At 33.5% G+C, this 15,121-nt stretch overlaps 1 protein-coding gene across 1 annotated transcript in view; it reads left to right on the forward strand.

The window, feature by feature from the left end:
* The first annotated feature begins 264 nt into the window (after positions 1–264).
* LOC124356767 overlaps positions 265–15,121 on the forward strand; it is a 35,337-nt gene continuing 20,480 nt past the window's right edge. Inside the window, exon 1 of the mRNA XM_046807956.1 lies at positions 265–503. Within this exon, the coding sequence (XP_046663912.1) occupies positions 408–503 (96 nt within the window). The 5' untranslated portion in view covers positions 265–407. The remainder of the gene's footprint in view (positions 504–15,121) is intronic.

A 15,121-nucleotide genomic window follows, 5' to 3' on the forward strand; every position in this document is an offset into this window, starting at 1 on the left:
TTCCATTTTTTTTTTACATATTTTGGAGTTTCAAACTTTTCGTTTTTACATTCCAAACGTCTAACGATAAAAATACAGGATCTCAATTTGAAATATATTCATGTAATACGGCTTACAAAATTTCTTCTGTCACATGTGATCAAATGCAAGGCTGGGATGATAGGACAGTGGCACTAGCACTATTAGTATGTGTGTGGAAGGGTTTAGCCGTGTGTGAGGGGGGGAGGAGGAAGTCCCCACCCACTCACCACTCTGTCTGCTAGTTCCGCTCAGTTCCAACTCCGCTCCGACAGTCAGTTGCGCCTCGTCCCCGTACCTGTTCGGCCGGTCGCCCCTGTGTGTCCCCGACATCGTGCCGATGTGTGCCCCCGGGCCGGTGTAGCCATGTGTGGACCCCTGGCGGTGCTATGTGTGTGCTAGTGACAGTTATGTGTTTAGGCCTCGTGGTGCTGGAGGGTCTCGCGCTGCCGTCTACCCTTCACAGATCAGCGTGTTCGCAACAGGTATGTTACAACTAACTACCTACAAGAGTTCTGTCACCCATTCACGAGTTTGTTCATTCATTCGAATGGTACAGTGCACATTTAAAAGGCGTTAAAATAAAAATTCATTCACTGCTCTCTAAGGCACAATCCCTAATAACAATAACGTAATTAAACTAAATTTTGTAGCAAATTGTATTCCCATATTTTATAAACAATTATTTTATTTAAAAAATAATCAAAGAAGTTGATGTATTTCACAATCTAAGAAGGCAAAGATGGACAGTACATTTTTTTAAACAAGATTAGAAATTGAACCAAATTTTGAATTCATCATTTAAGTGACACTTGTTTCATAGCAATGTTGAACCGCTATAAACGTATAATATTACTATAAATTAAAATAAAAGTTTCAGTTTGCTCCATCGATTTTCATATATACCTGATTGTTTGGCATGGACATAACTATATATGCACCGTGAGAGAAAAGTACAGAAATAACAGTACACATTTAAAAAAACATTAAAATAAAAATTCATGCCTGCTTTCTAAGGCACAGTTCGTAATAACAATAATGTAATTAAACCAAATTTGTACCAACAAAATTTTATTCCTATATGATTTTAATTAGCAAATAGTAAATAAGGTATTTTTGCGCTTATTTAATCGAAAAAGTTGACGTATTTCACAATCTAAGAAGGCAGAATTTTAAATTTATAATTTTAGTGACACTTCTTTCTTAGCATTGTTATATAAGTGTATAAGATTGCTATAAACCAAAATAAAAGATTCAGATGCTCGTCCCATTCCCATAAATACCTCATTGGTTGGCATGGACATAGATAGCTATATACGCACCATGAGAGAAGAGTACAGAAATAAAAGTAAGCAGCCTATGTTCAAAACCAATCCATTGCTAATATCGTATGCTACCATAACCTCAATTTAGTCAAGAGGTCAATTCAGTCAAGTGAGTTATATTGTGTTTTGAGAAGTGTTGTCGAGCATAACCGTGTAATTAATAATAATAATAATGACATTTTCACATGAAAAATGCATAAGGGCCTATGTACAACAAAAATGAGATAATTAAGACACCTAGATTACAAAATATGGAATATAGTGTACTCCAGGTGAGTTGGCATTCTCTTTGTCTCATCAAGTGCACAATTGTCGTAATAGTAATCTGGAACCGAATCTATGTAAATTGTTCGTTTTGAGCTTCTTGGTCGTCGAATTTTTTTCAATTTCTTGAGACGAACATGGCTCCAGATTCCAGGAGTCGAGTCTGTAACAGCATCATTTTTCAGACCTGCACGAAGAGGAAGGTGAACTAGAGCTAAACCCAGCATTCATCAGAAATCTACCGTCACAAAAATCGATTTTAATTCACGTAAGCTCAATCTTTTAATTTGTGTTCGACTTAAAAAATGTCCTGTGAAAAATCAATTAGGACTACAGACCCTTACAGACAAAAATACCTAAGTGTAAAACGCCAAGTGCTTGAAAGTCACTTAGTGAAATATATTCTCACAAATTTCATTCTCATTCGTTTTGACACATCCTAGTATAATAAGATATCTCAAAATGCGGAACGTGTCTATGAACCCATGAAGCGTAAAATATTTGTAAATTTTAGACGTGGCGTAGGTGTAAAATAATTCACCTTATTTGTCCTTTTAACAGTTAAAATAGACTTTTAAAAAATCAAAGAATTTTTTAAGGGCTCTAGGTGAATGAAAGGTGTCAATTTTATTCACAATTCTATACAGCTAACTCAAAATTGATTCAATTAGTCTACTTAAGAGAACCCAGTACCCCCTGGGCGATCGTGGTTTTAGCTCTCCTGAAAGTACCTAAACGTGATAATGTGACGAAACAAGCGATATTTTGAAGCTTATGTACGTTCAATGGAATGCCAGTGATCAGATTTTGGTTGTTAAAATTACGTAATGGTGAATAAAACCCAACTAAAACACAATCACAAAATTGCATGTAATAACTTTTCAGTGAGGTTTTTTGGAAAAGTAATTACCGGATTCTCAATACAGTTCTTTAACGAATAAATTATGTAAAAATCGTATGAATCCGATTAAAGATTAGGTCAGGACCACAGCTTGAAATTAACATGAGATATATGGGACTAAACTCACAATAGTTGAGGTGTACTGCGCCTTCTCAAGTGAACTTTAAGAGAGTGTTGGGATTTTAAACAAACTATGCATCTCTTTGACGCGGTTGGTTCTTCTTTAAGGTTCATAAATACACAAAGGTTTTGTAAAGCTTCAATACCTCCCTCAAACACTCGTAATAAAACCCGTAATAAATCTAAAATAATAGTTTTGTTAACTATTATTTTAGTGTGCTTTGATTTATTTGTTACTGTCAAACAACAAAGAAACATTGTTATCCAGTTATCACTTTCGCTATCCTGACCTGTCTTTTTGATAACTTATCATCGCTTTGAGATAACCTATCACTACATCGAACATTTTTCCAAATAAAACCCAATATACGCAAATAATCCACAAATACATTGCAGTATTATAATACCAACACTTTGTTTACTTACGCCGTCATAACTGCAATCAGCTGATCGTGGCCTGTAGGCTATTGACGACATTGAGCAAAATAAAACAACCATCATGAAAAACAATAAAAACATAATTATGTCCCTTGTTTTTTCTACAACTTTCTCTTACTTACTTAGTCGGAATAATTCAAGAATTGGCCCCAAGGTAGAACCACACGATGGGCTATCGTTGCGCGTTATGTGCACGTTAAACCACATAATGAGATCAGTCGCGCGTCCATACAACGTCAAACCATGCCAAAGAGTTAACTGTTGACTTTTAAAACAAAGATTTCCACTACATGTTCTAAAGTGTGTCACAGTAAACCTAATTAACTAATTTAAAAACAAAACGTGTGGATAGATATGAGTTCCCTTAAGGAAACTAAAATAAGACGCGATATGGTAGTTATTTGCGTGCTGTCCGTAAATTGTGAACCAGTTCCAGCCCTTAATTCGATCTCAGAGTGATAGTACTTCCCTTGCGATATAGGTGTGTCCAGCGCCACTGAACTTACGGAAACTGTGTACTCGCAGCTCGTACCTAGATAAAACCCGTACCGTATTCCAGACAATAACTAATTTCAGCGTGACAAATTTAAAAATGTAAAATGGAAAATAAGTTTTTATATAATATACGTTATGCATATAATTATGAATGATATTTTCTAAGATAGACGTATCACTTAGCATATGGATGTATTTTAAACATTTCCTGAAATACCACTGAAATAATTAAATCTATCTCTCAGCTATTCACTTAAATTATCACAAAGTCAACACATCTAGAGACTTTTCACTGTTTCAGTGGTAGCTGTAAATTGACTAACAAATCAAGTAATCAATTTCGTCTTCTGCACATATTGTGAAGTTTTCTTTAAGTTTGATATACGATGCTATTAGTTTTACATTAGGAGATATTTAGGGTAAAACCATAAAATGTGGAAAATAACATTTTACACGTTTTGTGGAACAATAAATCAGTGTTTATTCCCTCCCAATTGATTACAATACGTTGCTATAAAATATATAAAGAAATGCTATTGATGTAATTTTTTAGTGCCCATAAAGAAACGGAGGTTCCAAGCAGATATGAGTTATCTTGTGCTTAATAGCAAAAATACACGCACAAAACCAAATTATATCGGGTAAAGAGATTCTGCATCATTTTTACGAACCATAATCTGCATTAAATGTAAGGCCTACCTTTAACCTAAATACAATACTTAAACCTCTGTCTCTTCTAGATGTTCCTATAAAAATTACTATAAAGATGCTTTTATGAGTATAAATTTATCGATATAAGCATTTAAGTCTTGAATGGAAAAAAATAATGCTACTTATTAATGAACAAAACTGTAAAACAGTAATTTAAATTATTTAAGTATTTTTTTTCATATAACCTGATAGTTTTTCTCTATTTTCAGATCCTGTGCTTCAAAAATTGCTGTATAAGAGTTAATTACTGATTTAATGTAATGTATCAAAATAAATTTTACATCACGAATATTGGCTCTTCCAATACAAATACGGTAAAATAAATTCAATTGAATATAGCACGTATTATACCACTATAAAGCTAACCTCACATGTAACATTTAAATTAAAGTATGCAGACTGCTAAGAATTTTTATTCACTGTAATTAAAAAAAAAACACAAATGGTAGATACTGTTAGAATTTTGTCTTTCATATCAAGAGTTCTAAACTTACGTTGTAATTTTATATTGGTTTTTTTCTTGTCATTAATGATAGAGGGAGGGGATTTCACGAGGTCAAAATTAATTATCGGCCAATCGTTAGCGAGGGGGGACAATTTTTTTCCTGTCCACACGATAACTCTAGAACAAACTGACTACAGGATTGAAATTTTGCATGAACTCCGTGGGTTTTGGCTGAGTGTTAAAAATGTTACATTGGTCTTACAAGTAACCATGGTGGTAACAAGAAAATCACGGAATAAATGAGTTGCTTAATCGAAATAAATACAGTAATATGGCATTTTAATACAGGAAGTAGTAACGCATGTGGATTTGGCATTGGTCTAGAAGAGTTCTATGATGGTGCTTGTCCATCTATGGGATTTGACTGAGCGTCATTGAAACCACTCAAAGGCTGGAACATTCTTTTCGTCTGCCATGCTCTATAAATGATGTTTGTCGTAAGAGCTATACACTTGAAACGTTGCTTACACCAGAAGCGAAACCTGTTATGCAACATGTTGTGTGGCGTACCCCTAGTTCGCCTATTGGTCGAAGAAATCAAGTGGACAAATGTGAGAACTAACTTAGAGCTCTAAGGTCTGGGAATTGGGTCAAGCAGTTAAGACTCTAGGTCTTGAGGTTTCTATTTTGGCAACAAACGAGAAATCAAAATTCACGGTGCTAGAGACTGGTTTCGAAGCGATCGTAATCCGATAACGCTCAGGCTTAATCCCACATAGCCTAGTGGGGAATTACCCACATGCCGGGGGCGGAAAGTCCAGCAGTACCATCAATAACAGTTTAGATATTACTTTAGATAAATCAGTTGGTACAATCATTAGATAGTATGTATGTATTTATAAACAAACAATATGGTAAGTAGCCTGCACTATTCCTGTAAAGTCGTCAAACCATTTATAGAGGTAATTAGCTACACTATTAGCTAATCAATTACAGTTCTTGACTCATTGGTCAAACCAATCCTACTAAATCTCAAAGTAAAATTGCTACCACAAAACGACGTAGAATCTAAGACGTACCAAAGTACAGCTATTGTTCTAAATGTTAAGTATCGACGAATTTAGCTGTTAATAAACTTTCTTACGCCACTATTTTGGATCCTCAATGTGTATGAAAACGTTCCTTGGATAAAACGGTTTAATTGAGGCAAGGTTCATAAAACCTTTTAGCTTTGCTTAATATAGTACCTAATATACGATAGCCAACAAAGATCAACGATTCTTTGTTTAAATTTTGTTTTGCCAGTAGAAAGATTGTGAAGTAACATGATTTTTTTCGGAAATTTGCCAACATTTTGTAATACAAAAATATCAGTAACACAAAGTTTCGGGATCTGCAATCTAATATCTACCTCAGGTGGATAGCATAATTAAAATACATGAAGCATACCAAAGCGTTGATACACGCCTACTACAACCATGCTGTGTGTCAACTTCATGTACACCATCTAAAAGACATGCACTTGATAAACCAAACACTAATTATCATCAACTGAACTATATATACATGTATACATATTCTAAATATACTGAATGTGTGTAAAATACGAGTAGGTCTGGTAGAAGTACCCGATCACTGTGTTTTTTTTTTTTTTTTTTTTTTATAAATCCGTATTCTTTAGGACCCTTTCCTGCCTTTTAATACAGACCAATCCAAACAAGAAAGCTTGTTTTGTAATCCGCACTTCTGTTGTAAGAAATACTACTATAGAAGAAGAAATACTATTAATGTAGTCCAAAAAATATTTTAGTTTAGTGCATCCATGAGAGAAAATGGCTACTATACACATACGAGTATCTCCACCAAATCTTCAGTTTGAACTGTCTGGAAGCTCAAAATCCTCAATAAAGGTATTAACGATAATAGCGACAACGGAGATTTAATTTTCATCCTTCATTTTGACGATAAATTTTACTCTCTAACTCAAAATAAAAACATCGATTGCATAGTTCTCCTGGAAGTTTAAGCTTTTAAGTCTTCTTCCAGATGTGATTTAATGATTCCAAGATTTTCTGGAACTGGTATATTTGTTGAGGGATTTTGACTTTCCTACAAAGTCCTTAGAACTTTTGATAATACGTGTTTTTTTTCCTACCAGTGGTGTTAAAATGAACCAAAAGTACATAGACATTTACTTACTAGTTGAATCACGAGAGCTTGTTATTGGTAGGAGAGAGATGTTGGGATTGTGGATGTTGTGGCCTTTTTGATTCAAGATTTTGGAAAATGAAGTGAGGAGATAATGTGGATCTTAATTTATCTGAAAAAACTTCTTTTGTGTATCCTTCCTTAGAGCGTTCGATACTTAATCTTCAAAGGCATCAACTGGGTCTTAATTAAAAATGTTTATGTTTAATCATTACTTACTGATGCTGTAATCTTTTCTGTATATCCTATTGAGTCAAGTACACCAGCAGTGTGTGTTAATAAGCTGGTATGCTTAGTTTAGTAACTTTAGTTTTAAAGTATGCAAAATTTAAAAAATAATTTTTTCCTCTTTCGCTTGCATACTAACACCGCCACGTAATTATCCATTTGTGACCTGATATTTACCCGGGTTAATTGACTTTTATATATAACCAAGGAGCCAAGAGCCACACTGCATTATTTCAGCTATTTTACATTAGAGTCAAATAGGTCGTCATCGCGCTAGTTTTGATGGAGGTCGAGATGGTGGGAGTCGAAAAGGGTGAACATAATATATTTTATTATTGACAGCTAAAGAGATAAAAATTTACTATTTTGGATAGAAATATTGACTTACAGTCTCTTGATCTCGTTGGCTGACGCTGGTTATATAATAAATTAAGTGTAAAGCTAAAAAATACGAACTATGTTTAAGAAATGTAACATTTCCTATTTTTAACTCTTTTGATGTCTTCCCATTTCGACATCCATGAAAACTAGTTTGGTTGCTAATTTTTGACGTGACAACGTCTTAAATTAGGTTGCGGCTCGGAGTCACTCATGAAAAAGTGTAACGCCCGGTAACGTTACGATGCCCGTCCAGTGGATCCGCCGCACGGGATCCGCACGGGATAAAGCAGATAACTGTGGGTCCGCCGCACGGGATAAAGCAGATAACTATGTTTATTCGTGAAAATGTGGAGTGCTTAGATTCGTCATTTACAACAACTACAACAATAAAGGTAAATAATTGTACACTGATATTTCATTATCGTAAACTATGATTGATTGATTAATTGTTAGATTGACACAAAAGTTGAGAAACTGAGTTTATAGGTTATGTCATACTATTGACAAATGTTGATAGTGTTAAGTAAATTATTAGTTTAAATCACTCTGCAATCAATCGTAATTCAGTCGATTGAGAAGAAACAGTGCGTATTGCTAGTCAAACATTTAAAATAACAAATTATAACCTCTAACCTGTCATAACAGTGCGACCAAACAAACGAACTAAACCGACCAATCACCACGCGCGGAGTTATAATTTAACTGTGTTTAGCAAGAATTTCAAATTCCAATTTTAGTAAATGTTTTATTCAACTTTACCATTTACAATAACAAATTTTAATTAATTTCAAATTATGTACAATGTTATAGTAAACAAAATATATTTCTATAGTTAAAATTTGTGCAATTCTTATTTTCATTCAATTCCTTGTTCCTATTGTGCAATTTAATAATATTCATATCAATAAATATTCTACCGAGAAAAAGACGTTGTCACGTAAAAATCTTCGCCCGTAAAACCGACTTTACAGGCAACCATAATTTTTTTTTTCTTATAGGAAATTTCTCTATGTCCTCTCCTCTATTGATCTCTTGTTTGATTTCACAAAACACTTAGTTGTGTGCTACCACTTGACTCCAGGACTAGGGAGCGGAAGGAGTATCAACGAACGACATACGCGCCCGATTTGCCTACGGACCAGTCCCCAGGTCGGTCTGTGCTGCGACAAGGTTGACCCAGAACAAAGCCGCTGATCCATGACCTCATCAGTCGCCGCGGTTCGAGACCCTTTGTCAGACTCTAAAACACGCCACGGAATATAATCTGGGATTTCACGAGTTCGTTTCCGAGAAAGTTTCACACCCGCCGCAGGTGTTCCTTTGTCAGGTTACCCAAGTTACATATTTATATTCGTCTGTTCCTTCGATAACACGTGGAAACCTTGCATCCGACACAGCGCGGCGTGACCCGGCGCGGGCGGCGTTCACACCACGACCTTCATGGCCGGTAACTACAGTAATTTGTGTTTGTCATTTGCTTAGTTTCTGTAATGTGTATATATTTGGGTCTCTTCAGTACACAACACTTCAAAACCCTTGGTACATTACATACACCAAAACTGTGTACAACCCACTTTTAATAAAAATCTTGAGATTTTGAGAATTGTTAGTCTTTTAATTTTTTGATTGATTTGATATCTCAACTTTTAAGGTGTTACACACATCTAACAGGTTTTGTATTTTTAGTGTGTGTTGTTTTTAACTGAACGTTTTAAGTCGAAATGGCGTACTTTGCGATTATTTGAGTATCAATTTCTGACAAAGTGTTTTTTTTAAATATCGAGAACATCTTTTCATGACTTGAGCATTGTAATTTTTTTAACCGTTCAATATTCATGCATAATTCGTATTAAATTAATGTATATTTTACATCGATTGACCGTGCAGTACATACTCGTATACCACATACCATTATTACCAACATACCATACCTTATTATGGTGGAAGAGGATTATAAAATTACTGACACAGATCCTATTTTTTCAGAGGAATATGTTAACAAGGACGGTTTAGGTGGTAGCCTGCTTATCATTCTAAGGAAGTAACTTACGGTAGTGTGCTCAAGGGAACCCTAACTTTCATTACGGACGTTAAAGTCCTCATTATCGAAATCGCGAGTCATTTTGTCCACCGATCAAATGTAGATCTTGAATATTTAAATGGATAAACGTAAAATGTTCTGTAAGTGTGTAATGCGTAGCAAATAACATGATTAAATTATAATGTTCTGTACACAAACATGTATTATACCGAGATGTTGATACAGTTTGATCAGGAACCTTTGGGTATTTTTTTAGGTAGCACCATACACTGAATGGATCATGCAAGTTTTATTAAACAAATTCAATTCTACTTCTAAAAACTAAAACACACATGTTGTGTATGCAAGGTTAATGTAAAAAAACCTTCTGTCAAAAACTTTAAAATTTTAATATTTTTTCAGCGACTCTACAAAATATTATCTTGTCTATATTGCAATACAACTCAGTCATATCTACCAATTCTTTGTATTGCAGTATTCTACATATATAGAGTACCTACCTACGAGGTCTTCGGTTATAGCTGGAGAATTTGATCTTCGGGTCAGGTCTAAAAGAATGTAATTTAAACATAGGCTAGAAATGCTTAATTTTCCATCAGCCTGTTTGTATGTATTTTATAGTTTATATTTTATTGCAGGAACGATTAAAGATATAATTTCAAAATTGGCACATATATTGTTAAAATTAAGAAAATTATATTATTAAATTTTAATATTACGTTTCAGTATGGTGGATGGTTAAGATTTGTATAGCTCAGTAACGTGAAAACTAACAAGAAAATTAAATTTTTAAAAGACGATACAAATGCTAAATTCAATTACAAACACTGTCATTCATAAATAGAATATAGAAATCTGTCTGGGCACCTAGAAGATAATAAATGTAAATTTGGTACAGTTATTGTTCTTGCAGTCTCAAATTAAAACAAATTTAATGCTAGATTATCTATTACCTTTCAAGATGGTGAAATTAAGTTTTACTATAACCTTGAATTAACATTTAACAACACGGTTAATAAATAATTCCGCAAATCATGAAAATAATTCAGTGCATTAAAACAGTCAAAAGCTTACATCTATTTTATTTCACTATATTAATGCACTGTTCTGTACTAATTATCGTATTATCATTTAGAAATTTCATAATATGGTTAGTGTTACGTTAATAAGCTTTAACATTTTCAACTATCCACCATCTTGAAACGATATAATATTTTAATAATACAAATTTGTTATTGACGATGGAAAATTTGAAATGAGAACAGGATTTTGGACATTTGCCATCGTTACAGGTTACAAAAGGTATAACACAACGTTTCCTATATCGGAATCTATCATTTTCTTCAGGTTAGGGGTACTAATACATAAAGAAATAAAGAACAGAAAGAAGAAAAGAGGAATAAAAGGATCCAACACATCCGAATTCTGCTTGGAGTCCAGTCCAGGCATTGATATAGCCTGTACTAATTTAGTATTTCAAATTCCAGAGAGGTTGCGTTTAAGATAATGAAACATATAAACGCACAAAAATCTAAGAGATAACATTTTAGTAAAATTATTCAGTAAATTTGTATAGTAAATTTTGAATTTCAATTTAAAATTACTAAAACGTAAACGTCTTGCCCTACAACTGTGTAAACATGTAGAAACGTTTAATCTCATGCTGAATGCTGTTAATTCACACCTTCTTGTATTTTTAGACCTTTTTTCAGTTAGTTAATTTTTGACGCTAAAAAGTTGTCAAAATTTTTTACTTATATACAATAACGAGTTTCGCTTATCCTATATAATATCGTGTCTGATGTGCGAATAATATTGGATAATGCGGGCAAATTAAGAAACTTATAATTTAGATTGTGTACATTATTAATTACACTGTGGGCTTATTGCAAAAAAGTATGAATTCAAAGAATAATCATTTTATTTTTGTATACTATATCCTACGAGGTTTGGTTAGGACCTGTAGACATATGTGGGTTTGTAGAAGGGACCAAATCTGGATGGCGCACTATTCAACAAAATTTATTAAAAATTAAAATATACACAAATGTTGCTTTTTGAAGTACCCTAAAAATGCTAAACATTTAGGCTTAATATAAAACTTGAGCTAAACATGGAGGTGGCGATCTCGATTTATTTTCTTCTAACGAAAGGAAGGGTAAAGTGATTTTATTGTTTTATTTATAAAAGCTGAGATTGTCTTGTTTTACATTTGGTCTTTATTTATTCTCTAATGAACTTTAGATATCTTATTTAGACTATTATAAAAGTTAAACTGAATTATAAATTAATGAAAGAAGATACGTTTATAAAAAGATAGTCACCATCTTGTTGGTATCAGCGCAGATCTCCAAACCATTTCAAAAGAAATCCGTGCAAGTAAAAGAATTAATTGCATTAGATTTCGAATAGCCTCTCGTGATTCACAATCGAAATTCGGAACTCGATATGACCGATTATTCGGTTGTACGTATTCCCAGAAGCGTATTTATTCCCTTCAATAGCGTCAGAGCTTCAGATGTGGAAGACGAATTATCTCAACAACAATCTATGGGAACAATCCAATTTTTTTCTTGGGGCTACGTCAATTGTTTTATATTGAATTGAAATAAGTGCATATATTTTCTATTACACTGGTATATTTCGATATAAAGTCCATATAGGAATATTCACATATTTACTTCGGCAAAACTTTGGCGTTTCCAAAACTATTGGTTGTTCTCAGAAACGTTCCTACTATTTCAAATTGTATCGAAAATCAACTGCTTTCAGATAAAAACTACGGCGTTTCTAAAACTGTAGTGGCTCCCAGAAATGTTACTACTATTTTAAATTGTGTCGAAAATCAATTGCGTTTGGATCAAAACTCCGGCGTTTCTAAAACTGTAGGTGGTTCTCAGAAACGTTACTACTATTTTAAATTGTATCGAAAATCAATTGCGTTCGGATCAAAACTCCGGCGTTTCTAAAAACTGTATGTGGTTCTCAGAAACGTTACTACTATTTTAAATTGTATCGAAAATCAATTGAGTTCAGATAAAAAACTCCGGCGTTTCTAAAACTGTAGGTGGTTCCCAGAAAATGTTACTACAATTTTAAATTGTGTCAAAAATCAATTGCGTTCGGATCAAAACTCCGGCGTTTCTAAAACTGGAGGTGGTTCTCAGAAACGTTACTAATTTTAAATTGTATCGAAAATCAATTGCGTTCGGATCAAAACTCCGGCGTTTCTAAAACTGGAGGTGGTTCTCAGAAACGTTACTAATTTTAAATTGTATCGAAAATCAATTGCGTTCGGATCAAAACTCCGGCGTTTCTAAAACTGGAGGTGGTTCTCAGAAACGTTACTAATTTTAAATTGTATCGAAAATCAATTGCGTTCGGATCAAAACTCCGGCGTTTCTAAAACTGGAGGTGGTTCTCAGAAACGTTACTAATTTTAAATTGTATCGAAAATCAATTGCGTTCGGATCAAAACTCCGGCGTTTCTAAAACTGGAGGTGGTTCTCAGAAACGTTACTAATTTTAAATTGTATCGAAAATCAATTGCGTTCGGATCAAAACTCCGGCGTTTCTAAAACTGGAGGTGGTTCTCAGAAACGTTACTAATTTTAAATTGTATCGAAAATCAATTGCGTTCGGATCAAAACTCCGGCGTTTCTACAACTGTGGGTGGTTTCCAGAAACGTTACTAGTATTTTAAATTGTGTCAAAAATCAATTGCGTTCGGATCAAAATCTAAAAACTCCGTTACTACGCGAAAATCAATTGAGTTCTAAAACTCCGGCGTTTCTAAAACTGTATGTGGTTGGTGTGTCCAAGATCAAAACTCCGGCGTTTCTAAAACTGGAGGTGGTTCTCAGAAACGTTACTAATTTTAAATTGTATCGAAAATCAATTGCGTTCAGATAAAAACTACGGCGTTTCTAAAAAGTATAGGTGGTTCCCAGAAACGTTACTACTATTTTTATTGTATCGAAAATCAATTGCGTTCATGTCAAAATTCTGGCATTTCTAAAACTACAGGTAGATGCTGGTTTCTCCCAAAATGTAATAATATTTTCAATTGTATCGAAAATCAATTGCGTTCAGATCAAATTATACTCGGTGGATGTCTGAGATAATTGAGTTCCTTAAAGAAAAAGCAGACGAGATGGTCGACATTCTTGAGGGAAATTATAGACGACGCTTGAGGCCGGAGGGTGGGGGAGGGGGTGTTTTTAATCTGCGAGACACCCTCCAGCGACACTCAGCCCTGTCAGGGTGCTACCCCTACCGTTGGCTGGGCTGGCACATTTCATTCCGAATTATAGTAATTTTCAAGATAAATACGAATATCAAAATGCATCATATTGCAAGGGTAGGATTTCGATTTCTGCAATGCAAGGTAAGCGATATGTTAATCACAGTGTACTAAATTCGTTTAATGGACAATTGAAAGGAATCCTACATATTGTGTCTATTACATCGAGTTCTAACAGAAGTAATTAAGTTAGCATTTAATAATAATGTAATTTTATCATCATACTAAGTTTAAAATTAATACTGTTAAAGTTTGAGCAGAAGTAAATTTGGAAACAAACTTGTACAATTTCGTCTAAGTGTTCTAAACATGGCTGTTCGTTCAAATTTTAATTAAGAAACTCAAACAATTGTTATAGCTAATTAGGTATATTATTTAAGAATAAAACACGACAAACTTTAGAAAGTGTTTTTAAAAACTTAGAAAGCATATTTCTTCAAAAATTAACAATCGAATATGATATACTGTGGATTGGACCACCTTAATAACGGTTTTAAAATAAAACTTAATTGATTTAATATGATGAAACAATTATTTTCCTTTTTATGTTAGATCGAAACTGGACGATAGTTACAGATTATTTATAAAACCAAAGAAAGCTAATTAAATTAAACTTTACAACTACGACTGAGTATTTTCTAAATTTGTTGTAGTCTATGTAGTAAAGTAGCCAAATAATTGTTTATCTCGCATGACATTTTTAATATTTTTATACATGTTCACGTTATTTTATATAATTACTACAATTTTTCTGTAAAAATTAATAATTTAAAAATGTAGATAAACAAAACGGCAAATAACTGCATTTGTATATTCACTACCTAGACCTTCCCTTATCAGTGTACACTATTTTCACAAGGAGATTATGTTAAACGAATACTAATGTATTTTAAGATTTGTAACTTAACGGCAAGTATGTAAATTGTATGATAACAGTACTTTTAGAAATACGATCATAAAATCTCCTTTTTAAAGAATATTTCATAATTAAATAACCTAGAAATTAATATTTAAATAACTTTAGAGCCACTGAGGCTACAGCCAGTGAACGTTAGGTGTCAGATATGCGTTTTATTAATATAATATAAGTTTAATAACATACAATTCTATTTCCCATTCGATCTCATCGGTACATTTGTTGTATAATACAATACAAGTGGGGTAATTAGAATCTGAGTGCCCTCATATACGATGAAATTGTGCAAAGTGTTTCGATTTCAGCATAATATATATATTTTGAGAC

The sequence above is a fragment of the Homalodisca vitripennis genome, chromosome 3 (assembly GCF_021130785.1).
Source record: "Homalodisca vitripennis isolate AUS2020 chromosome 3, UT_GWSS_2.1, whole genome shotgun sequence".
Taxonomy (NCBI): Eukaryota; Metazoa; Arthropoda; class Insecta; order Hemiptera; family Cicadellidae; genus Homalodisca; species Homalodisca vitripennis.